The 27,071-nt window shown below is 47.8% G+C and overlaps 2 protein-coding genes across 4 annotated transcripts; one reads left to right on the top strand and one right to left on the bottom strand.

Moving 5' to 3' along the window:
- Positions 1–367: 367 nt before the first annotated feature.
- Positions 368–8,608, bottom strand: FGFBP2 (fibroblast growth factor binding protein 2). Its single transcript, XM_032958480.2, has 3 exons — positions 8,109–8,608; positions 5,625–5,715; positions 368–1,369 (listed from the first exon to the last, which is right to left on the bottom strand). Exons 1-3 carry the CDS (start codon positions 8,606–8,608, stop codon positions 1,298–1,300), a joined length of 663 nt encoding a protein of 220 aa, XP_032814371.2. The 3' UTR covers positions 368–1,297.
- A 4,185-nt stretch (positions 8,609–12,793) lies between these two features.
- Positions 12,794–26,730, top strand: GINS4 (GINS complex subunit 4). 3 transcript variants are annotated; one of them, XM_032958482.2, is made up of 7 exons: positions 12,794–13,240; positions 15,291–15,377; positions 15,683–15,796; positions 18,541–18,638; positions 20,643–20,731; positions 22,934–23,024; positions 26,303–26,730. In XM_032958482.2, exons 1-7 carry the CDS (start codon positions 13,160–13,162, stop codon positions 26,397–26,399), a joined length of 657 nt encoding a protein of 218 aa, XP_032814373.1. In that variant the 5' UTR covers positions 12,794–13,159; the 3' UTR covers positions 26,400–26,730. The 3 variants fall into 3 exon arrangements, with proteins under 3 accessions (XP_032814373.1, XP_032814374.1, XP_032814372.1); XM_032958481.2 differs by having other exon boundaries at positions 12,796–13,258; XM_032958483.2 differs by lacking the exon at positions 18,541–18,638 and having other exon boundaries at positions 12,794–13,258.
- The last annotated feature ends 341 nt before the right edge of the window (positions 26,731–27,071 follow it).

Raw genomic sequence — 27,071 nt, 5'->3', positions numbered from 1 at the left:
GAGAAGGGGGGGGTGGAGTGAGACGGGGGGGGGGGTGGAGTGAGACGGGGGGGGGGGGTGGAGTGAGACGGGGGGGGTGAGGCGGGGGGGTCGAGTGAGACAGGGGGGGTTGGAGTGAGACGGGGGGGGGGTGAGACGGGGGGGGGAGTGAGACGGGGGGGTGGAGTGAGACGGGGGGGGTGGAGTGAGACGGGGGGGTGGAGTGAGACGGGGGGGGTGGAGTGAGACGGGGGGGGAGTGAGACGGGGTGAGGTGGAGCGGAGTGAGACGGGGGTGGAGTGAGACGGGGGGGGGTGGAGTGAGATGGGGGGGGGGGCAGGTGGAGCTGATTCTTTACCATGAATCATTCAGTCGGGGAGGCACTGCGTGAAACAGCAATAAGCTTTATTCCATGCTCACACGAAATCCTTAACACACGCCACACACACACACACGTAATACACACACGTATTACACACGTAACACACATGTAACACATACGTGACACACACATGCCACACACATGTAACACACACACACACATAACACACATGTAACACATACGTGACACACACATGCCACACACATGTAACACACACACATAACACACATGTAACACATTCGTAACACACACATGTAACACACACACGTGACACATGCCACACACACACGTAACACACACACGTAATACACGTAATACACACACACGTAACACACACACACGTAACACACACACACACGTATTACACACACTCACGTAACACACACACACGTATTACACACACTCACGTAACACACACTCACGTAACACACACACGTAACACACACACACACACGTATTACACACACTCACGTAATACACACACACGTAACACACACACACACACGTAACATACACGTAACACACACACATATTACAAACACTCACGTAACACACACTCACGTAACATACACGTAACACACACACACACACACACGTAACACACACACTCACACACACACGTAACACACACGTAACATACACGTAACACACACACACACACGTAACACACACTCACGTAACACACACACACGTAACATACACGTAACACACACTCACGTAACATACACGTAACACACACACGTAACACACACTCACACACGCGTAACACACACGTGTAACATACACGTAATACACACATACACGTAACACACACACACGTAACACACACGTAACACACACACGTAACTTACACACTCACACACGTAAGTGGTCAAGCATGAGCATCCCAGGCAGCAAGAGGAGCTCCCCCGTGCCCTCCACGTCCCCTTCCCCGCCTCATCCGTGGTAGAGGTTGACGAAGAAGGAGCAGAACGCGTTCCACGTCTCGCTGCAGTACTGCTCGCTGGGCTGAACACAGACACAGACAAAGGGTCCCCCGTGTAGCCTCCATTAGCTGCTCGGACAAGGACTGCTGCTTGTGAGGACCACCTATGTGGGGGTGGTGTGGTGAGCGCCTTTCTCGGACGCCTTTGTCTCCCAAGTGCTGATGTTTACACCCCACAGCACTGTACAGGTGTCCCTCGACTTACAAAAGGGATGCGCTCTTCAAATAAAACCATGCGTTTAAATAGGAATGGCTTTGCCAATCAACATCATACAGAAAATGAGGGACCCAAAGAGTGACCAACATAGAAGAAAAAGGTTGCACATAGAAGAAGACAACCTGATGATGCAGGCAGTGATGAGGACCCTGGCACTAGTGAGGGAAAAAAGTATTTGATCCCCTGCTAATTTTGTACGTTTGCCCAATGACAGATAAATTAACAGTCTATATTTTTTATGGTAGGTTTATTTGAACAGTGAGAGACAGAATAAGAACAAAAAAAATCCAGAAGAACGAATGTCAAAAATGTTATAAATTGATTTGCATTTTAATGAGGGAAATAAGCATTTGACCCCCTCTCAATCAGAAAGATTTCTGGCTCCCAGGTGTCTTTTATACAGGTAACGACCTGAGTTTAGGAGCACACTCTTAAAGGGAGTGCTCCTAATCTCAGCTTGTTATCTGTATAAAAACACCTGTCCACAGAAGCAATCAATCAGATTCCAAACTCTCCACCATGGCCAAGACTAAAGAGCTCTCCAAGGATGTCAGGGGCAATATTGTAGACCTACACAAGGCTGGAAACACTGTTTAACCAATACATACTTCACTTGGAATGGAACTTTCTACAAACAAACTGAGGGCACCCCAATGGGCTCCCCCCTTTCTCCAGTTATAGCTAACATTTTCATGGAGAAATTTGAGACTGACGCCATCCAGACTGCCACTCTGCGCCCAACCTTATGGAAGAGGTACGTGGATGACACTTTTGTCATCTGGCCACATGGCCGGCCTGCTCTAGACCAATTCTTCGACCACATCAATTCCATACACCCAGCCATCAGATTTACCATGGAAGTCGAAATAGATGGCAAGATACCTTTTTTGGATGTCCTAATTAAAAAGAGACCTGATGGTTCAATGAGCCACTCTGTCTACAGGAAAGCTACCCATACGGATGCTTATCTGAAACCGGATTCCCACCACCATCCATCACAGAAGAATTCTCTCATCAAGACTCTGTATCATAGAGCCCAATGCATATCCGACCAGGAACACATAAGCAGTGAACTCAAGCACGTACACCAAGCTCTTAGGGCTAATGGTTACTCCGACTATACAATCCGCAAAGCTATCACTCAAACCATGAAGAAGAACCCTCTTGAGGAGCCTTTCAAAACCATCACTTTACCCTACATTGCTGGGATCACAAAAAAGATCTCCAAAATCTTGAATAAACACAAGATCCAGGTCCGTTTCAACACATTACATAAAATCCGTGATCTGGTTCCGTCTGTAAAAGATGTGATTCCGGACATACAATACCCTGGTGTCTACAAACTAAGTTGCCTCTGTGGTAGTAGTTACATTGGAGAAACCAAACGCCATGTCTCGGACCGCATTCGTGAACACAAAGCAGACCTTAAACACGGTAGGACCAACACCTCGGCCGTAGCAGATCATTGTTCTAATTCAGTAGGCTCACATGCCATTGACTTTTCCAAGACAGAGGTTCTTTGTAAGCCATCTGGCTTCCATGAGAGATTCGTTCATGAGGCTATCCACATATACAAGCACAGATACAATTTCAACCGAGAAGATGGATTCTATCTTAGCAATCAATGGAAAGATTTGATAAACCATTTCAGTTCTTAATTGATTGTTCACGCTTACAGTGGCTTTCAGACAGCATACATTATAAAAAATTTCGTCTCCCCCCTCCTCTTTTCAAAATATAGATGGACTAGTCCTGGGCAAACTGCCAAATCGCTGCGCGTGGCGCTAACGTTTTTTTTATAAATAAATAAATGCGCCGTTTAAAAATAAATTTATGCAAACCAACACACCTGAAGATGACCGTTTGAGTTATGGTCGAAACGTCGTGAGAAATTTTTTTATTGTTTTATATATATTTTATTATTTTGTTGTTTCTCTTCAACGTGACTTTACCGAAAAAACTAAGAATATGAATTACTGCAGTCACGAAAGCTTTAAATCAAAATTTAAGGCTGGAATGGGCTACAAGACCATTGCCAAGCAGCTTGGTGAGAAGGTGACAACAGTTGGTGCGATTATTCGCAAATGGAAGAAACACAAAAGAACTGTCAATCTCCCTCGGCCTGGGGCTCCATGCCAGATCTCATCTCGTGGAGTTGCAATGATCATGAGAACGGTGAGGAATCAGCCCAGAACTACACGGGAGGATCTTGTCAATGATCTCAAGGCAGCTGGGACCATAGTCACCAAGAAAACAATTGGTAACACACTACGCCGTGAAGGACTGAACTCCTGCAGCGCACGCAAGGTCCCCCTGCTCAAGAAAGCACATATACATGCCCGTCTGAAGTTTGCCAATGAACATCTGAATGATTCAGAGGACAACTGGGTGAAAGTGTTGTGGTCAGATGATACCAAAATGGAGCTCTTTGGCATCAACTCAACTCGCTGTGTTTGAAGGAGGAGGAATGCTGCCTATGACCCCAAGAACACCATCCCCACCGTCAAACATGGAGGTGGAAACATGCTTTGGGGGTGTTTTTCTGCTATGGGGACAGGACAACACCACATCAAAGGGACGATGGACGGGGCCATGTGCCGTCAAATCTTGGTTGAGAACCTCCTTCCCTCAACCAGGGCATTGAAAATGGGTCGTGGATGGGTATTCCAGCATGACAATGACCCAAAACACATGGCCAAGGCAACAAAGGAGTGGCTCAAGAAGAAGCACATTAAGGTCCTGGAGTGGCCTAGCCAGTCTCCAGACCTTAATCCCATAGAAAATCTGTGGAGGGAGCTGAAGGTTCGAGTTGCCAAACGTCAGCCTCGAAACCTTAATGACTTGGAGAAGATCTGCAAAGAGGAGTGGGACAAAATCCCTCCTGCGATGTGTGCAAACCTGGTGGCCAACTACAAGAAACGTCTGACCTCTGTGATTGCCAACAAGGGTTTTGTCACCAAGTATTAAGTCATGTTTTGCAGAGGGGTCAAATACTTATTTCCCTCATTAAAATACATATCAATTTATAACATTTTCGACATGCGTTTTTCTGGATTTTTTTGTTGTTATTCTGTTTCTCACTGTTCAAATAAACCTACAATTAAAATTATAGACTGAGCATATCTTTGTCAGTGGGCAAACGTACAAAATCAGCAGGGGGTCAAATACTTTTTTCCCTCACTGTATTTGGACACACATGTTGTATGGACAACAACAGAACAATTGAAAGTGTGTTGTTCGGGAAAATGGCTATCAACAAAGATTAGTTCATGAAGCCATCTATCTATACAGACACAATTTCAACCGAGGGGAAGTTTATACACCCTGCAATCATTGGAAATATGTCATCAACCACTTTGGGTCATGATTTGACTTGTGTTTTCTTGTCAATCAACCTCCACCGACAGCAGTGTGGTGTGTGGAGCGGTGTGCAGTGATTTCCTGGCGGACCTATGCTGCATTAGCATTGCTGCTGCTGCATTGGCATTGCTGCTGCATTGGCAATGCTGCTGCATTGGCATTGTTGCTGCATTGGCATTGCTGCTGCATTGGCATTGCTGCTGCATTGGCAATGCTGCTGCATTGGCATTGTTGCTGCATTGGCATTGCTGCTGAATTGGCATTGCTGCTGCATTGGCCACACCTGGGCATCGATCAGCCTCCTATTGTATCTGTACCAGTTGGAAATACTTCTGGTAGAGCTATGGAAAGATTCTCGAACTACGTGGCCAGAGAACATCCCTATCGCACCCTGTAAACAGGGGATGGCTCTGACTTCCGGGCACGTAGCTTTACCCAGGCCTTGTGCACCATCATGAAAGCGCTTAACGGTTGTGAGCAGAGAAAGAGTCGGGGACACCGAAAGCACGAAGAACAACCCAGAGCCCTGGCCTGCAGATTGTATCATAGGCCTTGGTCAGGTCAATAAAGCAGCTATATAGGCCCTGTTGAATTCATCTGCTGTGGCAAACGGACAGAGATAATACTACGTGGTAAAAAAAAACCCTCTGTGGACAGACACGTGGACACACACACACACGGGAGAGCATCGCACGCCTCACCGCTTTACTTTTCGTCTTTTCAGCTTTTGGAGTTTTCTTCGGTGGATTCAGCTTTGATTTGAATTTTGAAGGAGACTTCGTTACCTTGGTCCTGTCATCACACCCCACACACACCGCACACACCACACACACCGCACACACCACACACACCGCACACACCACACACACCGCACACACCACACACACCGCACACACCACACACACCACACACACCGCACACACCGTACACACCACACACACCGTACACACCACACACACCGTACACACCACACACACCGCACACACCACACACACCGCACACACCGTACACACCACACACACCGCACACACCACACACACCGCACACACCGTACACACCACACACACCGTACACACCACACACACCGCACACACCACACAGACCGCACACCCCACACACACCGCACACACCACACACACCGCACACACCACACACACCGCACACACCACACAAACGGCACACACCATACACACCATGGACACCGTGCATACCACTCACCCCTAAACCAGTACTCTAACTAGTCAGCTCTACCCTCTAATGCCTCACCCTCAACGCTATCCTTGATTCGTAACAGTTAACGCAAACCTCTAATCACAAACCCATAATATCTAATCCAAATTATAACTTCTAATGCTCACCTCGACCCTTTTACAGTATACAGGGTGTTTGAAAAAGATGGAACCAATTTCAAAGCAGTATATTTCACGATGGCAACATGTTACAATTACACAAATAGTTACAAACGGTTTAATGAGTTATCAAGTTTTACTAACCATTTTATAAATGCTCTATGTGCCCTCCACCTGCTGTACGGACACCACCGTGACGATAGTTGAATTCGTCCCAAACGCCTCTCAAAGTGTCTTCTTCTACTGAAGTTACCGCTGCCGTGATTCTGTTTTTGAGGTCATCCACATTAGTCGCTAATGGTGGCACAAAAACACCACGGGTCTTTGACGTATCCCCACAAGAAAAAGTCGCAGGGTGTGATTATATCTGGGGATCTTGGGGGCCAAGAGTGTAGCGCCAAGACTTAGGGTCCCATGCGACCTATCCAACGTTGAGGCGGTGTTGTCTTGCGAATGACTGAGGCTAGGGGCTGTTTGTGCGCTGGGAGAGGCATCTAGCGGTCATCATTTGAACTCTATGCCCCGCCCTCTCTATGCCCCGCCCTCTCTATGGCCCGCCCTTTCGAATGGTAAGAGTTCCATTCATGGGCGGTTCGTGGTTGCAGAGATACAGCGATTTCAATTCGGGTCCATCTTTTGAAACTCCCTGTATTATACAGACAGCCATCGACTTATGAACACCTGATTTACGAAAACTCAAACTTACGAACCAGCTATCGACTTAAAACGTGAACTCGCACTTTTCAGAGGGGCAATCCTCCGCAAAATGTAATGAGTCACCCTCGCTCTAGTGATTGTACGTTTGTGCGCACATGTGTATGTGTGTGTGAAAGTGAGCGTGTGTGAAAGTGAGTATGTGCGCGTGTGTATGCGCGCGTACCCCGTGTGTTTGCGTGGGGAGTGGTGGTGTAGTGGTTAGCGCTACGCTGCGCAACGAACCCGGCGACCCAAGTTTGTTTCCCACTCATGGCCAACAGGAGTGACGATTATCTAAACCGGTCCTCGGCCTTCCCTAGGTCGACTCAGCCTCAAACGAGTACCTGGTGCGGTGTGTGAAAGTCGCCGGCCTTCATAGGTGCTCGCTGGCAGCACTTGCCCCAACAGTCTGTTCAGGCTATACGAGGGATCTTTGTCTTTTTGTGTCTATGTGTGTGTGCGAGAGCGCGTGCACAGTGTGCGTGTGTAATTGTGGTTACTCATTGTGCCCCGTCCGACAAGCCAGCATCAGGACTCATGGTAATTGAAAATAAAACGGATAGTATTTTTTTAAGTGTTTCATGCAAATGTACCATATTTTTTTCTTATTTCAGAGTTGAACAAAGCTTCCCTTTTTTGTTGAACCGTACACATTTCATAACACTGACCGTATGGGCATTTAAATACAATACATTGTTGTTTCCCCACTTACAAACTGTCCGTTCGACTTAACAACGGATCTCAGGAACTAACAGAAGTGTGTTCATACGTTGAGGACTGTCCGTAAATGAAATTGCGATGTCTGTCCACGTCTCATCAGCTGACGGCTGGAGGAGCTGCGATTGGGATTGAGCCATGGGTCAGTGCGACCCCAGGAGGGACCATGGTAGGATGGAAACCTGCTGTATGATTGTAGAATTCGTCACTTCTGTCTCCTGTCCCTTTCTTCCTCCCTGTCGCCCCTTGTCTCATCTCCCCCTGTTGTCCCATGTCTCCTGTCTCCCCGTTTCTCATCACTTATCTTGTCTCTCTCCCAGTGTCGGCCCCTGTCTCCCCGTGTCCCTGCCCATGTCCCTTCTTTCCCAGGTGTCTCTTGTCCCCATGACCCTGATGTCTACCCGTATCGTCTTCCCGTGTCACCTGTCTTTGGTGAGGAAGGCCTCCCTGGGCCCGTCCCTGCACACGTGCGGCTTGATGGTGGCGTGACCTCCACACGGCTCCTTCTTGCTCTTCAGGGCCTTCAGGGCCTGGGTCCAGTACTTGGCCTCTCGCTTGGCGAAGGCTTTGCAGGCCGCGGGCTTTCCCTGGTACTGGCACTCAACCCCACCGCCATCGGGAGCATCGCACGTCACGGACAGGGATATCCGCGACTTCGGGGAACCTTTCGTGGCCCAGCGGCATGCGTCTCCTTTCACTGCCCTGAAGGACCCCCCAGAGGGGGCCCTAGGGGTCCTGGGGGCGGCATCTCTCCTCAGCCTAGGCAGGGTATCCCCTGAGAGGTCCCTGGGCTCAGGACTCTCAGCGAGGGGATCTCTGGGCTGAGGGATCTCAGCTATGGTGTCCCCAGGCTGAGGGGTGCCGAGTGAAGGCCCGAGTGAGGCCCCGATGAGGGCGGTGAGAAGAAGGGCCCCCCACAACATGTCCCTGGGCCTGGAGGGGTCATTAATGCATCGTCATCATCAAAACATCAATCTTCTCGACATCATCTAATATCAGTAACAACACGACACCTGATCATTTCAACAAACACTACCGAAAATAAATGTCTTAACATCACGTCGTGATGATTGCATCACCTAAAACATCGTAATGTAAAACAATCATCTCAGCATCATTACCTCATCATCACCTAATCCACAGTACATAAAAGATCATATAAATCATAATCATCCAAACATGATCTAGAACACCACTTATCATCACCAGTCTCTCACCCACCTGTCACACGTCTGTCTCTCACTCCCACCTGTCACTCGTCCTCACCCGTCACTCACCTGGTTACCATTTACCATTGCCTGCCTATTACCCGTCTGCAACTCACCTCTCACTCACCCTGCCGTGACGTCTCTCTCAGACGCGTGTAGCCTCACCACGTGTTGCCTCACCAGCCACTCACCACTTGTAGCCTCACCACATGTAGCCTCACCAGCCACTCACCACATGTAGCCTCACCATCAACAACAACCGCCATTCACTACTAAGTGGCGATGACGTCACCATGGCGCTTGTGCCAGGCTAGGTGCACTTTAAGGCCATGTGAAGTGTTGAACGCTCGCTGGCAGGAGGTTACGGAACAGACCCAGGTGCCATGGGTTGACTGAGATGACCAGGAGATGCACCACCTGTGCCCCCTATTGTGCCAACTTGCTGTATTTTATCTGCCCGGTGCTCCGCACAACGGAAGAGCAACGCTCATTATTGTGAGCGTCGCTCTTCCGTTGTTGTTGGAGGGCGACTGCCTCCAACTGCCCAGTAGCGTCCTTCACGAGCCTCCTCCACAGAGGCCGATCTTGACACCGCTGGTACCGGTCATCGGCAAGTCCATTCAGCTCCACATCCTCCTGCACCACACCAGTTCATGGCTTCTCCAGTCCGTGTCGTTCCCGTTTAGCCCCCTCTATCCGGCTAAACAGAAGCTGTTTGGGCATGCGGTAGCTGGGCATGCGGGCTACATGACCCAGCCAACGCAGCCTCACCTGCCGGAAGAACCTCACCACGTGTAGCGTCACACTCACCACGTGTCGGTGGAGACGCAGGTGTGCAGGAGAGCTCCGTGCAGAGCTGGACGTGCATGCGCAAATGGTCAGGTGTGCATATATATGTGTGCAGGTGTGCAGTTATTTCGATGTACAGGTGTGCAGGTATAGAAGTCTACAGTGGTGTAGATATGTAGGAGTGCAGGTAAGTGCAGGGGTGCGTGAATGTGCAGAGGCTGTGTAGGTGCAAGATGCGTGTAGGTGTATTGGTGTAGGTATATAGGCGTGTAGGTGCGCAGATAGAGACGGGTGCAGGTGTATGTGTCAGTGTACAGGCGTGTCAGTGGGTGTACAGGTGTCGGTAGGCGTGTCAGTGGGTGTACAGCTGTGAGGGTGGAGAGGGAGAGAGCTGCACAGGGTAGTGCAGCAGCTGTCACGTGGCTCGCAAAATTGACACCTGTGCCGGGGAGGCGGGGCTACAATAGAAGCCCCGCCCCCTCCTCAGCTCCTCCCCTATTACAAGACCCCGACCTTTCCACGAGGACACGGTCATCCCCCAGGCATTGAATATTGGTGGCTAAACTCTGCTGATGAGTCCTTGTCAAAACAAAAGCGGCCGACAGTTTGTCTCTCTATATCGCTGCTGCTGCTATTAGTGTCACAATCTCCAGAATTGATTTTGATGGTGATCCATACCTGTCAACCGCTTATCAGTGCCTACCTTATTACAGACCAATGCAGACCTTATTGGTCACCCCGTGCCCTTATAAATCTCAACGTTCATCCTACAAAGTCCAATTACAATGGAGGAACACAAACAAATAGACAAAACACATGAATAAAATGTTGACCTTATTGAAACGGCTGTACGCCATATGGAGCTGACAACTACATTTCTCCGTAGAAGAATACAGGTAAACCATATGGGTTGACAGTGATGTACACACACAAGACAAGATCAAAGGGGTCGCATAATGCGCATGCATAATGTGCGTTGACTCATTAATCCCCCCCCCCCCCCACTTTGCGCAAGAGCGCAGAACTGCGGTCACCACATCTACGAAACAGGTGGACTTCTCCACAAATCTGGCTGTCGCCTGATTTTAATTTCAGTTTCAGTTTATTTATTTTGGTATAGCCCTGTGAGCCATTCGGCTCTTGAATCGGGTGCAACCACAACAAACAAAAAAACTAAAACACGAACAAGAAAAACATCTTAAAGTGACTATGTGACTGTGCAAACAGAAAATCCATGAAAAAAACCAGCAAAATATTCCTGAAAAAGCACCGTACACCAACGCTGTGTGCAAAAAATCCCAGTGGGATGCAAGTCAAACAACAACAACAACCACAAGAAAACTTAGATTAAGGCCATCAGTCTAACTCCGTACTACAACAAAACAAACATGTCCAAATCAAAAAACTTTTCGAAATCACCAAAAAATAAAGCCATAATTGCAACGTAACAGTGATCACAGGGACTGTGACCGAATTTTTACAATAAACTACATAAATAACATGTAACACCAAATCCTAGAGCCATAGCTGGCTGCATGAGTTATTCCACAACAACAGAAGCATCAGTCGGAGTATCAAATTTTTCAATGCACCTTTAAGATCAGCACGCTAAATCAAAATACAGATAACACTTTGCAGCGTCATCCGGAGCGAAACATTTTATTTTATTTTACGCCAATGAATAGCAGTGGTAGATAGGGGTGTACAACTGCTCTAGAGCAGTTTTGAGAGAAGATCTCATTGGTAGCGATTCAAGTTGCAGTTTACTGGCAATAGCATTCCAGACCCTGGGGGCATCAATAGCAAAGGCTCTTCCTCCAGTTTTTGTACGGCAATAGGGAATGTGAAGCTGGTAAATGAGCGAAGACCTGAGGTCAAATTTGTTTTTTGAAACAGAGATGAGATCCAACAGGTAGTCTGTGGATTTTTTTGTAAGTACATCGTGAATAAATAAGATCTGGTGCACAAGCCGTCGAACATTAAGAGATGTTAAGTTTGACCCAATGTAGAGATCACAGTGGTGAGTCCTACAGTATATGGGCAGTTCAATGTAAATCTTAAGGCCGAGTTATAGACGGAATCAAGCTTCTTCAGTACAGTACTTGAGGCTGATTTATACACGATGCCACAGTAGTCAAGTAGAGGCAGTATGGTAGCTTTTATCAATTCCAAACGGAACATTGGGGGGAAGCAGTGCTTGTGTCGATACAGAAAACCAATTTTTATTTTTGCCTTTTACCAATATAATCAATGTGATCTTCAAAATTCAGTTTTTAATCCAGGATGACCCCAATATACTTATAGATCTTGACTTGCTCTATTTGATAATTATTTAAGGAATGTAATTGGCGAAAAATAACTTCCTGCTTTAGTCCTGGTGAGAAGCATAGCACCTTGGTTTTGGAGGTATTCAGGACTAGTTTAAGAGCAACTAGCTGATGTAGTTTGTTGAAATCACCCTGTAGCTTAGCAATCACGTCATCCGGAGAGCGGCCAGCAGTAATCAGTATCGTGTCATCTGCAAAAAGATTTACCCTGGAAAGATCCAGGTCAGTGCCCAAGTCATTGACATAAAGCAGCTAGTTGTAATTACTGGCGAAACGTCGTACTCAGATTGTAAATGTTGTGGCTTGGCTGTCCAACACACAACCGGTGTGCTGTACTAGTGACGAATTGGCAAGTTCTGTTTACGTGACAACCCCTACTAGTTGGCTGTGTCGAGTGGTGGCGGGTTTTAATGACACATTTATATATTTATGCGATCTAACCCCAAAATAAACCTATATTATGTGTATATATTACACATCCCATCAACCACATCGCCATCTGAGTGTACACAATTTTAGCAACATTGATTCCACGAGCAAAACGGTGTCAACATTCGGGTGATTGGGTTAATGGGTCATTGGGTTATTTTGATATTCGGTTGCAAGGTCATCAGGGGTAACGGCTTAATGGTTACCAGGTCATTGGAAGCAACGGGTTATTGGGTTATTGGGTAATATGCAATAACGAGTTCATGGGTTATTGAGTTATTGGGTGAGCACGACTGAGCCAGGGTCACTGTAGGGTCAATGCCGACTCTGGCGATGCTCGTTACGGGGCCCGCTGGGTCGGGGCCCCGAACCGTGAATTGACAAACAGCTTCCGGTGTCTGCTGTCGTTTCCCGCCAAATTTAGAGTCGCGGAGCGGTGGGGAGCGAGCGAGCGACGTGTAACCTCACAACTTAGCACATCACCTCACCACTTACTACATCACCTCACCACTTACTACATCACCTAACCACTCACTACATCAACACGCCACCTCACCACTCGCTACATCACCTCACTACTGCATCACCTCGCCACTCACTACATCACCTCACCACTCACTACATCAACACGCCACCTCACCACTCCTAACATCACCTCACTACTGCATCACCTCACCACTAACGGATAGACAGGGTAAGGGGTGAGGCGTTATCCCCAGGCATGGAGGATCTGCACGAGTTGGAGGGGACGAGGAGCGGTGAGGAGGAGGAGGAGGGTGAGGAGGTAACGCCGGCAGAGCTGGTGAGCAGACTGCGCGAGGTGAGGCCAGGGGCTGGAGAGTGAAGGGTGGTGGGGGTTGGTTTGTTGATTTAGTGGTGTGTGTGGGGTGTTAATGTAGTGGTGTGTGTGGGGTGTTGATGTAGTGGTGTGTGTGGGTGTTGATGTAGTGGTGTGTTAATGTAGTCGTGTGTGTGGGGTGTTGATGTAGTGGTGTGTTAATGTAGTCGTGTGTGTGGGGTGTTGATGTAGTGGTGTGTTAATGTAGTCGTGTGTGTGGGGTGTTGATGTAGTGGTGTGTGTGGTGTGTTAATGTAGTCGTGTGTGTGGGGTGTTGATGTAGTGGTGTGTTAATGTAGTCGTGTGTGTGGGGTGTTGATGTTGTGGTGTGTGTGGTGTGTTGCTGTAGTGGTGTGTGTGGTGTGTTGATGTGTGTGTGGTGTGTTGATGTTGTGGTGTGTGTGGGGTGTTGATGTAGTGGTGTGTGTGGGGTGTTGACGTAGTGGTGTGTGTGGGGTGTTGATGGTGTGGTGTGTTGATGTAGTGGTGTGTGTGGGGTGTTGCTGTAGTGGTGTGTGCGGGGTGTTGATGTAGTGGTGTGTTAATGTAGTCGTGTGTGTGTGGGGTGTTGATGTAGTGGTGTGTTAATGTAGTCGTGTGTGTGGGGTGTTGATGTAGTGGTGTGTGTGGTGTGTTGATGTTGTGTGTGTGGGGTGTTGCTGTAGTGGTGTGTGGGGGGTGTTGATGTAGTGGTGTGCGTGGTGTGTTAATGTAGTCGTGTGTGTGGGGTGTTGATGTAGTGGTGTGTTGATGTAGTGGTGTGTGTGGTGTGTTAATGTTGTGTGTGTGGGGTGTTGCTGTAGTGTTGTGTGGGGGGTGTTGATGTCGTGGTGTGTTAATGTAGTCGTGTGTGTGGGGTGTTTATGTAGTGGTGTGTGTGGTGTGTTGATGTTGTGGTGTGTGTGGGGTGTCGCTGTAGTGGTGTGTGTGGTGTGTTAATGTAGTGGTGTGTGTGGGATGTTGATGTAGTGGTGTGTGTGGTGTGTTGTGGTGTGTGTGGTGTGTTGATGTTGTGGTGTGTGTGGGGTGTTGCTGTAGTGGTGTGTGTGGTGTGTTGATGTAGTCGTGTGTTGATGTAGTGTTGTGTGTGGTGTGTTGATGTTGTGGTGTGTGTGGGGTGTTGCTGTAGTGGGGTGTGTGGTGTGTTGATGTAGTGGTGTGTGTGGGGTGTGTTGATGTAGTGTGTGTGGGATGTTGATGAAGTGGTGTGTTGATGTAGTGGGGTGTGTGGTGTGTGTGTTGATGTAGTGGTGCCTGTGTGTTGATGTAGTGGTGTGTTGATGTAGCGATGTGTGTTGCATGATGTCGTGGTGTGTGTTGATGTAGTGGTGTGTGTGGTGTGTTGATGTAGTGGTGTGGTGTTGATGTAGTGGTGTGTTGTAGTAATGTGTGTGTGTTGATGTAGCGGTGTGTGTTGATGTAGTGGTGTGTGTGGGGTGTTGGAGTAGTGGTGTGTTGATGTAGTGGTATGTGTGCTGTGTTGGTGTAGTGGTGTTTAGTGTGTTGATATAGTGTTGAAGTAGTAGGGTGTGTGTATAGCGTGTTGGGGTAGTGGTGTGTGTGTTGTGTGACCTCAAGGTGCACATGGCCTGGCACAAGCGTCGTGGTGATGTCACCGCCACTTAGTGGCGAATGGCGGTTGTTGTGTTGTGTGGGGAGCGGTAGTGTAGCTGTTAGTGCGCTACGCTACGAACCCTAGTTTGATTCCTGCTCACGGCCAATACCAGTGACGATTATCTGAACCGGTCTTTGGCCTCTCCTAGGTCGATTCAGCCTCAAATGAGTACCTGGTGTGGTGTGTAAACATCACCACTGGGGAGACAAAGGCGGCCGGGCGTGGTGTTGGCCACCCATACCCTCGTGCTGAACCCAGCATTCATAGGTGCTTGCGAACAGCACTTGCCCCTGAAGTCTGTGCAGGCTACACGGGGTATCTCTGTCTTTGTATGGTGTGTGTATGGTGTTTGCATGGTGTGTGTATGGTGTTTGTATGGTGTGTGTATGGTGTGTGCAGGCGTGGCTTAATGAGAAGCTTTGCCCGGATTTGCTGCCTCAGCACTCGGAGCTCACAGAGTGTGTGGTGGAGCAGCTCACGCATATGGTGGGGTCTGCACACATCCCTTACTCACCCCGCTTACTCACTCCCTTTCAATCACCCCCCCTCACTCAGCCCTCTCACACCCCTTGCTCATTCAAACCCCTCACTCAACCCCTCTCACCCCTCTCACACCCCTGGCTCACTCACACCCCTGGCTCACTCACACACCTCACTCGCCCCTCTCACCCATTTCACCATTTACACTCCTCTCTTAAACTCCTCATGCCCCTGACTCGCACCCCTCACAAACCAATCACTGACCCCTCTCACTCGCCCCCTCACTCACACCCCTCGGTGTGTGTGAGTAGGAGGGCAACCTGCGGAGGGTCCAGCGTGCGGATGTGAAGTCGTCTCTCCACCGCATGGAGCTCGAGAGAATCCGCTTCATGCTGAGCTCATACCTGCGCACGCGCCTCAACAAGGTGAGCGCGTGGCACGCCACCATGCAGCACACCACACCACCACGTAGCACACCACTCCACCATTCTGCACACCACACCACCACGCAGCATGTGTACAGTGAGGGAAAAAAGTATTTGATCCCCTTCTAGAATTGAAGCTTTTGTGACTGCAAGGATCCATACTCTTTGGTTCTATTCGGTAAAGTCACGTAGGTAAAAAATAAAACAACAAAAATCACGACGTTTCGACCACAACACAAGTGGCCTTCATCAGGTGAAGGGACCAGACTGTCTCGAGGACAGCGCTGGAGTGAACACAGCCAAGCTCAGACCGCGACCTTTAAGCTTGTGTGAGAGGAATTAAGGTGCCTTGACAAAGGAATTTGCATAACAATTAGCATTCATTTGGCGGATTTAGCATGGTGAATGGTGTAGAGGGGGTGAACATGTGCAGACCGGCGAGGGGGGGAGGGGGAGTTTACATATTGATGGTGTGAAAAGGGAATTTAAGCAGCAACCATTGGAAAGATGTTCTAAATCGAACCAAACATTAAACTAATTTTCAATAGTGCAGTATATTTTTTCAAGTAGTGGTATCCCAAACTTTCGCAGCTGCTAAAATTCCCTTTTCACACCATCAATATGCAAACTACCCCTCCCCCCCTCGCCGGTCTGCACATGTTCACCCCCTCTACACCGTTCACCATGCTAAGTCCGCCAATTGAATGCTAATTTTTATGCTAATTCCTTTGTCAAGGCACCTTAATTCCTCTCACACAAGCTTAAAGGTCGCGGTCTGAGTTTGTGGTCACTCCAGCGCTGTCCTCGAGACAGTCTAGTCCCTTCACCTGATGAAGGCCACTTGTGTTGTGGCTGAAACGTCGTGATTTTTGTTGTTTTATTTTTACCTACATGACTTTACCGAATAGAACCAAAGAGTATTTGATCCCCTGCTGATTTTGTACGTTTGCCCACTGACGAAGAAATGATCAGTCTATAATTTTAATGGTAGGTTTATTTGAACAGTGAGATACAGAATAACAACAAAAAATCCAGAAGAACGCATGTCAAAATGTTATAAATTGATTTGCATTTTAATAAGGGAAATAAGTATTTGACCCCCTGTCAATCAGAAAGATTTCTGGCTCCCAGGTGTCTTTTATACAGGTAACGAGCTGAGATTAGGAGCACACTCTTAAAGGGAGTGCTCCTAATCTCAGCTTTTTACCTGTATAAAAGACACCTGTCCACAGAAGCAATCAATCAGATTCCAAACTCTCCACCATGGCCAAGACCAAAGAGCTCTCCAAGGATGTCAGGGACAAGATTGTAGACCTATACAAGGCTGGAATGGGCTACAAGACCATTGCCAAGCAGCTTGGTGAGAAGGTGACAACAGTTGGTGCGATTATTCGCAAATGGAAGAAACACAAACGAACTGTGAATCTCCCTCGGCCTGGGGCTCCATGCAAGATCTCACCTCGTGGAGTTGCAATGATCATGAGAACGGTGATGAATCAGCCCAGAACTACACGGGAGGATCTTGTCAATGCTGTCAAGGCGGCTGGGACCATAGTCACCAAGAAAACAATTGGTAACACTACGCCGTGAAGGACTGAAATCCTGCAGCGCCCGCAAGGTCCCCCTGCTCAAGAAAGCGCATATACATGCCCATCTGAAGTTTGCCAATGAACATCTGAATGATTCAGAGGACAACTGAGTGAAAGTGTTGTGGTCAGATGAGACCAAAATGGAGCTCTTTGGCATCAACTCAACTCGCCGTGTTTGGAGGAGGAGGAATGCTGCCTATGACCCCAAGAACACCATCCCCACCGTCAAACAAGGAGGTGGAAACATTATGCTATGGGGGTGTTTTTCTGCTAAGGGGACAGGACAACTTCACCGCATCAATGGGACGATGGACGGGGCCATGTACCATCAAATCTTGGGTGAGAACCTCCTTCCCTCAGCCAGGGCATTGAAAATGGGTCGTGGATGGGTATTCCAGCATGGCAATGACCCAAAACACACGGCCAAGGTAACAAAGGAGTGGCTCAAGAAGAAGCACATTAAGGTCCTGGAGTGGCCTAGCCAGTCTCCAGACCTTAATCCCATAGAAAATCTGTGGAGGGAGCTGAAGGTTCGAGTTGCCAAACGTCAGCCTCGAAACCTTAATGACTTGGAGAAGATCTGCAAAGAGGAGTGGGACAAAATCCCTCCTGAGATGTGTGCAAACCTGGTGGCCAACTACAAGAAACATCTGACCTCTGTGATTGCCAACAAGGGTTTTGCCACCAAGTACTAAGTCATGTTTTGCAGAGGGGTCAAATACTTATTTCCCTCATTAAAATGCAAATCAATTTATGACATTTTTGACATGCGTTTTTCTGGATTTTGTTGTTGTTATTCTGTCTCTCACTGTTCAAATAAACCTACCATTAAAATTATAGACTGATCATTTCTTTGTCAGTGGGCAAACGTACAAAATCAGCAGGGGATCAAATACTTTTTTCCCTCACTGTGTACTGTGGCATCAACCTCTGGCCCTGCTGACATGGATCTTGTGTAGGGTGTGGAGTTTGTGCTGTGTATGGGGTTGTGTGTGGTATACTGTGTGTGTGTATGGTGTGTATGTTGTGTTGGTGTTGTGTGTGTTTGTCAATGTATTGATGTGTATAGTAGTTATGTGTGTGATGGGTTTGTGTGGCATTGATGTGTGTGGTGTAGATGGTGTGCGTGGTGTGTCCACGGTGTGTGCGGTGTAGATCGAGCGCTTCTACACTCACGTACTGGAGAGGGAGAAGTCTCGCACCGAGGGGCAGCCCTCACTCCTGTCCCCCGAGGAGTTTGCCTTTGCCATCGAGTGAGATCCCTCACCTCATTACACCTCCTTCAGCAACACCTCACACATCATGAGCACATTACGTCACCACCATACCTCATTGTCAACACACGCTTAAGCATAGACAAAAGACAGAGACAAAGATCCCCCATGTAGCCCACATGGACTATCGGGGCAAGTGCTGTAAGCGAGCACCAATGAAGGCTGGCACAGCACATAAATGGGTGGGTGGCCAGAACTGCGCCTGGCCATCTTAGTGTCCCTAATCGCGATATTTACACACCTCACCAGGTACTAATTTGAGGGCAAGCCAAAGACCGGTTCAAATATTCACCACTCTTATTGACCATGAGCGAGAATTGAACTCGGTTTGCCGGGTTTGTAGCGAAGTGCGCTCTACCTCTCCCTGCACTCAATCAGCTCATGTCATCACATACACCTTACACTACACCTCACACCACATCATCACCACCACACCTAACATTACCAGACATCACATCACACCACTTCATCACCTTATCTCACACCTCATCATCACGTCTCTCACCTCGCACTATCTACGCCTCCTTAAAAGTCTCACACCATCTCCATCTTCGCACATCTCACACCTCATCACCATAAGCACTCATCATCAAACACTTCATCATCGTCACATCACCACACATCACACCTCATAATCCAATCATATTTCCCACCATGCACTCCTATTGCCACAATTTCACACGCAAAAACACCTCATCACAATCACACATCACTGCTCGTGATCATCACATCATCCATACCTGCTCCCCCATTACTTTACCGCATCACGCATCAGACCTCACTTTAACCAATCGATATGTCACCACCCTCCAACTCACACAGACAGATCCTCTGTGAAGTCATACAGACTGGGCTTTGTTCATCTGGGCTTTGGTGTGTGCATGTGTAATGAGCGACTTCCGCGACACATCGTGTAGAGGGTACTTTTTCTTTGATTACTCACACTGGGCACAACACAGGCCAACACTTATTCTTCCTCACACTGAGTACAACACTCGATATTAACGTCTCTACTAGCTACACACAGCCGATCACTCGGTGTGGTCCCATTGCCCTCACTCGGCTACACTGCTGGCTGGCGGCATGACGATGACGGCGATGGAAACCATGCAGGAGATCTTTCATGTGGCCGGATGACGGAAAGAGATGTCGGCGAGCAACGACGCAGCCTGGACCCAAGACCCCACACACGAGCCCCGGGTCCGCTCCCCCTTATATCCCCCCAGGTGTGGCTAGGCCCCGCCTCCGGCCACGCCCTCTCGTGGAACCTTCGAGCAGGTTCCGGGAGTATCTCGGCTAGCCCCACCTGTTACCTTTGCCCCAGATACACCTCCTTCTCTGATTGGTTGGTACTTCACCGTGCCTGTACCCGTGATTCCCTTTCCGGCCAACAGGTGTCACCCTGTCATTACACATGTATACACGTGTTGAGTGTATACATCTGTCTTTGTGTTCAAATCTGTATATGTAAAAGTAACAGCTCTTTCCTTATATGCCACATTTACTGAACTCTTTCAGTTGGTTGTTCTAAACGACAATGCGACCACACATCTAGTTCTTGTGAAATGGTGGTGGTGTAGACATTGTTAAGATATGTTGTGCGTGCAGTGCTGGACACTTTTGTGCTGCAAAATATACGTGTGTATATGTGCACACATGTCTCTGTATTTGTACACGTGTGTGAGAAAAGTTGCAGTGGGGTGCAGTGGTCCAGTGGTTAGCGTACCGTGCTGTGAACCCAGTGACCCAAGTTTGATTTCCACTCGCAGCCAACATCCGTGACAACTGAACCGGTCCTGGGCTTTCCCGAGGTCAACTTGCCCTTAAACGAGTACCTGGTGCGATGTGTCAGCATAAACACCGGGGAGACAAAGGCAGCAGAACCTTGTGCTGACCACCCACCCTCTTGTGTGCCATGTTGGTAGCCCTTGCTGCGACAGCCTGTTAAAGCTTAAAGGGGGATCTTTGTGTTTGTGATTGAAGGTATGCTTCCAACATGGAAAGGTTCCTGAAGTCTGTGGCTCTGAGGCACATGCCACCCAACCTACAGGCCCTGGACCTCAGCAAAGCAGGTGAGTCTGAGAGAGAGGGGAGTGGTAGTGTATCGGTTAGCGCACTGCACTATGAACCTGGCAACCCGAAGTAAATTCCTGCTTACGGCCAATACAAGTGATGATTATCTGAATCGGTTGTGGGCCTCTCCCCTAGGTTGAATGCGATGTGTAAAGGTCGCCACTGGGGAGAGAGGGTGACTGGACGTGGTGTTGGCCACCCAACCCCTCGTGTGCCATACCAGCTTGCTAAAAGCACTTTCCCCAACAGTCTGTTAAGGTTGTACAGTGAGGAAAAAAAGTATTTGATCCCCTGCTGATTTTGTATGTTTGCCCACTGACAAAGAAATGATCAGTCTATAATTTAATGGTAGGTTTATTTGAACAGTGAGAGACAGAATAACAACAAAAAATCCAGAAAAACGCATGTCAAAAATGTTATAAATTGATTTGCATTTTAATGAGGGAAATAAGCATTTGACCCCTCTGCAAAACATGACTTAGTACTTGGTGGCAAAAACCCTTGTTGGCAATCACAGAGGTCAGACGTTTCTTGTAGTTGGCCACCAGGTTTGCACACATCTCAGGAGGGATTTTGTCCCACTCCTCTTTGCAGATCTTCTCCAAGTCATTAAGGTTTCGAGGCTGACATTTGGCAACTCGAACCTTCAGCTCCCTCCACAGATTTTCTATGGGATTAAGGTCTGGAGACTGGCTAGGCCACTCCAGGACCTTAATGTGCTTCTTCTTGAGCCACTCCTTTGTTGCCTTGGCCATGTGTTTTGGGTCATTGTCATGCTGGAATACCCATCCATGACCCATTTTCAATGCCCTGGCTGAGGGAAGGAGGCCCCGTCCATCGTCCCTTTGATGCGGTGAAGTTGTCCTGTCCCCTTAGCAGAAAAACACCCCCAAAACATGTTTCCACCTCCATGTTTGACGGTGGGGATGGTGTTCTTGCGGTCATAGGCAACATTCCTCCTCCTCCAAACACGGCGAGTTGAGTTGATGCCAAAGAGCTCCATTTTGGTCTCATCTGACCACAACACTTTCATCCGGTTGTCCTCTGAATCATTCAGATGTTCTTTGGCATACTTCAGACGGGCATGTATATGTGCTTTCTTGAGCAGGGGGACCTTGCAGGCGCTGCAGGATTTCAGTCCTTCACGACGTAGTGTGTTACCAATTGTTTTCTTGGTGACTATGGTCCCAGCTGCCTTGAGATCATTGACAAGATCCTCCCCTGTAGGTCTGGGCTGATTCCTCACCGTTCTCATGATCATTGCAACTCCACGAGGTGAGATCTTGCATGGAGCCCCAGGCCGAGTGAGATTGACAGTTCGTTTGTGTTTCTTCCATTTGCGAATAATTGCACCAACTGTTGTCACCTTCTCACCAAGCTGCTTGGCAATGGTCTTGTAGCCCATTCCAGCCTTGTATAGGTCTACAATCTTGTCCCTGACATCCTTGGAGAGCTCTTTGGTCTTGGCCATGGTGGAGAGTTTGGAATCTGATTGATTGATTGCTTCTGTGGACAGGTGTCTTTTATACAGGTAACAAGGAGCACACTCTTAAAGGGAGTGCTCCTAATCTCAGCTCGTTACCTGTATAAAAGACACCTGGGAGCCAGAAATCTTTCTGATTGAGAGGGGGTCAAATACTTATTTCCCTCATTAAAATGCAAATCAATTATAACATTTTTGACATGCGTTTTTCTGGATTTTTTGAGTGCCTGGTGCAGTGTGCAAACTTCAGTATTAGGGAGACAAAGGTCGCTGGGCATGGAGTGAACAACACCTCACCCTCGTGCACCATGGTGGCTTTCATTGATGTTTTCTAGCAACACCTGCCGAAAACATTATTTTTCTCTGTGTACGTGTTTATGTATATATGTGTGGATGTGTTGTGATGGTGGCGCAGGGGATAGCATGCTGCACTACGAACCTGTGCATCCGAGTTCGATTCCCGCTCCTGGCCCACACCAGTGACGATTATCTGAACCGGTCCTGGGTCTCCCCTAGGTCCGCTCAGCCTTAAATGAGTACCTGGTGTGGTGTGTAAACATCACCACTGGGGAGACAAAGGCGACCGGGCGTTGTACTGGCCACCCACTCCCTCGTGTGCCGTGCCAGCCTTCATAGGTGCTACTTGCTTACAACATTTGCCCCGACAGTTTATTAAGACTAAACGGGGGATCTTTGTTTTTGTGGCGTGACCCCTCAGTGCCCCGGCCGGACGTGGGCGCATTCGTGTTCCTGCGTGTGCGCGAGCGGCAGGAGAACGTCCTCGTGGAGGCCGAGTCCAGCGAGCAGAGGTGACGGATTACGGGAGCAGGAGCTACACACTCAACACGTAGCACACGTAGCACGTATCAACTTGATGTCAGAATCAGAATCTTTATTTAGACTCGAGGAGGAATCCGAAGAGCTAAAAAGCTCTTTTGCACAGATGTCCAGTCAGGGAGGGTCAGCAAGTTATAACTGCAAACAATACAAAAACATGATAGGAGTGCAAAATAGAGAAAATGGTAAGCAGGTCACTAAATATAACACGTAGGCTTTTGCGACCAATGTTATTTATAATACAAGTTATTTGGAGTTAAATCATTTAAATATAAATGCGTTCTTAACCCAACCCCACCCGACACAGTAAGGTTTGTCACGTAGACAAAACTTGCCAATTAATTACTACTTTAGCACACCAGTCTCATTTATCAAGATTGTGCAAGGTCACCAAAAACAACAAAACAGTCCCAGACCACATCAAGATAACACCACACAGCAGTATTCGTTCCTTTAATAAAATGGCCACATTAACATTGAACTATGTTGTGTGACCGTGTGAGAAGTTGAGAAGTCAAGAGACCAGGATAGTCTCACTTGCAAGAGTGACACCGGGTCACCAAAACGACAAAATATAAAATTCATAATAAAGGTTTTTGGGTTAGATCGCGTTATTTATAAATGTTCGTAACCCTCCAGCACCCGACACGGCCAATCAGCAAAAAAAGTGTCACGTTGACAAAAGACAATTAGTTCACTACTTTAGCCCGCCGGTGTGTTGAAGAGTGAACTAATTGTCTTTTGTCAACGTGACACTTTCTCTGCCGATTGGCCGTGTCGGGTGGTGGAGGGTTACGACACATTTATAATTAACGCGATCTAACCCAAAAACCTTTATTATGAATAATATTGGTCGCGAAAGCCTACGTGTTAAACCAAAATATAAAATATTGCACAAACATAAATAGCTGTTAAATAGGTAATGCTCTGGACATAAGTTGACTTGAGCGGATTACGTTTAGACTGATCACAGCACAATTACAATATTACAGAAATATTAAACAGATTTAGGCTGAACGTTGTACTAATATGTAAACCGACGAGGATATACAAGTCAAATGCAATTGCAAGTGAAGTTATAAAGTATCAATAGCTTCGCACATATGCACATATACACATACACACAACACTACACTACAATGAGGGAAACAAGTATTTGATCCCCTGCTGATTTTGTACGTTTGCCCACTGACGAAGAAATGATCAGTCTATAATTTTAATGGTAGGTTTATTTGAACAGTGAGAGACAGAATAACAACAAAAAATCCGGAAAAACGCATGTCAAAAATGTTATAAATTGATTTGCATTTTAATGAGGGAAATACATATTTGACCCCATCTCAATCAGATAGATTTCTGACTCCCAGGTGTCTTTTATACAGGTAACAAGCTGAGATTAGGAGCACTCCCTTTAAGAGTGTGCTCCTAATCTCAGCTCGTTACCTGTATAAAAGACACCTGTCCACAGAGGCAATCAATCAACCAGATTCCAAACTCTCCACCATAGCCAAGACCAAAGAGCTCTCCAAGGATGTCAGGGACAAGATTGTAGACCTACACAAGGCTGGAATGGGCTACAAGACCATTGCTAAGCAGCTTGGTGGGAAGGTGACAACAGTTGGTACGATTATTCGCAAATGGAAGAAACACAAAAGAACTGTCAATCTCCCTCGGCCTGGGGCTCCATGCAAGATCTCACTTCGTGGAGTTGCAATGATCATGAGAACGGTGAGGAATCAGCTCAGAACTACACGGGAGGATCTTGTCAATGATCTCAAGGCAGCTGGGACCATAGTCACCAAGAAAACAATTGGTAACACATTACGCCGTGAAAGACTGAAATCCTGCAGCGCCCGCAAGGTCCCCCTGCTCAAGAAAGCACATGTACATGCCCGTCTGAAGTTTGCCAATGAACATCTGAATGATTCATAGGACAACTGGGTGAAAGTGTTGTGGTCAGATGAGACCAAAATGGAGCTCTTTGGCATCAACTCAACTCGCCGTGTTTGGAGGAGGAGGAATGCTGCCTATGACCCCTAGAACACTATCCCCACCGTCAAACATGGAGGTGGAAACATTATGCTTTGGGGGTGTTTTTCTGCTAAGGGGACAGGACAACTTCACCGCATCAAAGGGACGATGGACGGGGCCATGTACCATCAAATCTTGGGTGAGAACCCCCTTCCCTCAGCCAGGGCATTGAAAATGGGTCGTGGATGGGTATTCCAGCATGGCAATGACCCAAAACACACGGCCAAGGCAACAAAGGAGTGGCTCAAGAAGAAGCACATTAAGGTCCTGGAGTGGCCTAGCCAGTCTCCAGACCTTAATCCCATAGAAAATCTGTGGAGGGAGCTGAAGGTTCGATTTGCCAAACGTCAGCCTCGAAACCTTAATGACTTGGAAAAGATCTGCAAAGAGGAGTGGGACAAAATCCCTCCTGAGATGTGTGCAAACCTGGTGGCCAACTACAAGAAACGTCTGACCTCTGTGATTGCCAACAAGGGTTTTGCCACCAAGTACTAAGTCATGTTTTTGCAGAGGGGTCTAATATTTATTTCCCTCCTTAAAATGCCAATCAATTTATAACATTTTTGACATGCGTTTTTCTGGATTTTTTTCTTGTTATTCTGTCCCTCACTGTTCAAATAAACCTATCTACCATTAAAATTATAGACTGATCATTTCTTTGTCAGTGGGCAAACGTACAAAATCAGCAGGGGATCAAATACTTTTTTCCCTCACTGTACATACTACACTACATACACAGCGATGATGCGTCAATTGATTTAGGACGAGCTTAAAGGAACATACATAGAATTCACGCATACAGACGACATATATAAACATACACTTACTAGACACATACAATGCTTACACACACACAACACGCTCGTCGGTGACGGCTTCTGTGCCACCACAGATCGAGGAGCCCAACACAACATACTGAACGCTCAACACCTAGCTCAATGTGGAGACACAGCCCAACATAAACGTACACCCCTAGGTCAACTCAGCCTTAAATGAAAACCCAGTGTGGTATGTATATAATGTTTATGTATGTTGAACTTCTTTTGCACCGTACGTAGCCAACCGCGTTAAACATGATTACGGAGACAAAGGTGGCCGTGCGTGGGCCTGGCCACACCACCCCTTCATATGATGTGTTCTTGATAGGTACTCGCTAACAGCACGTTCGCCACCAGTTGATGTTAGCTATACGGGGGATTGGTTGTCTTTATGTGTGCAGGGAGTTTGTGGTGGACCTGGAGGAAGGCTCGCAGCACCTCATGCGCTACTCCACCGTGGCCCCACTGCTGCTCTCCTCTTCCATCCACCTCATCTAGCCCCTTGCCTGTTCCCTGTGTATTCCTTTGTCCCCGTGTGGCCCTGTGAATCCCCGTGTCTTATCGTGTAGCCCCGTATGTTCCCGAGTATATTTGCGTATCCCCATCTCCCTCTGTATCCCTGTGTAGCCCCATATCTCCCCACATCCTCCCCATGGCTCCCTGTGATTGTGGGGGGTGGTCTGTGCTGTCACTTTCTAAATTCTGGAGCTATAATGGATGAGTGATGGATGTGGTGTTCTACATTTCTTGCTCTCGTGTGTTTGTGTGGCCATTTCAAATTGGTTTGTGTGTTTTTAGTCTGATTAAAATAACATAGCGATGAATATAACAGGTGTGGTGTGTTTTCTGTAATTGGTGTGGTGTGTGTGGTATGTCTGTGTGTGGGTGTTGTTGTGGGAGCGGTAGTGGAGCGCTACAAACCTGGTGACCCGAGTTCGAATCCCACTCATGACCAACACCAGTGATGACTATCTGAAACAGGACCTGGGCTTCTCCTAGGTCGACTCAGCCTCAAATGTGTACCTGGTACGATGTGTAAGCATCGCTACTGGTGAGACAAAGGCGGTCGGGCATGATGCTGGCCAGCCACTGTTTCGTGTGCCGTGTCGGCCGTTATAGGTGCTTTCTAACCGCACTTGCCCCAGCAGTCTGTTAAGGCTATATGGGGGA

This window comes from Petromyzon marinus, chromosome 21 (genome assembly GCF_048934315.1).
Source record: "Petromyzon marinus isolate PM22_M1 ecotype Great Lakes invasive population chromosome 21, UKy_Petmar_22M1.pri1.0, whole genome shotgun sequence".
Classification (NCBI taxonomy): Eukaryota; Metazoa; Chordata; class Hyperoartia; order Petromyzontiformes; family Petromyzontidae; genus Petromyzon; species Petromyzon marinus.
Note: the sequence above shows the minus strand (reverse complement) of the source record. Positions and strands in the feature narration are given on the sequence as shown.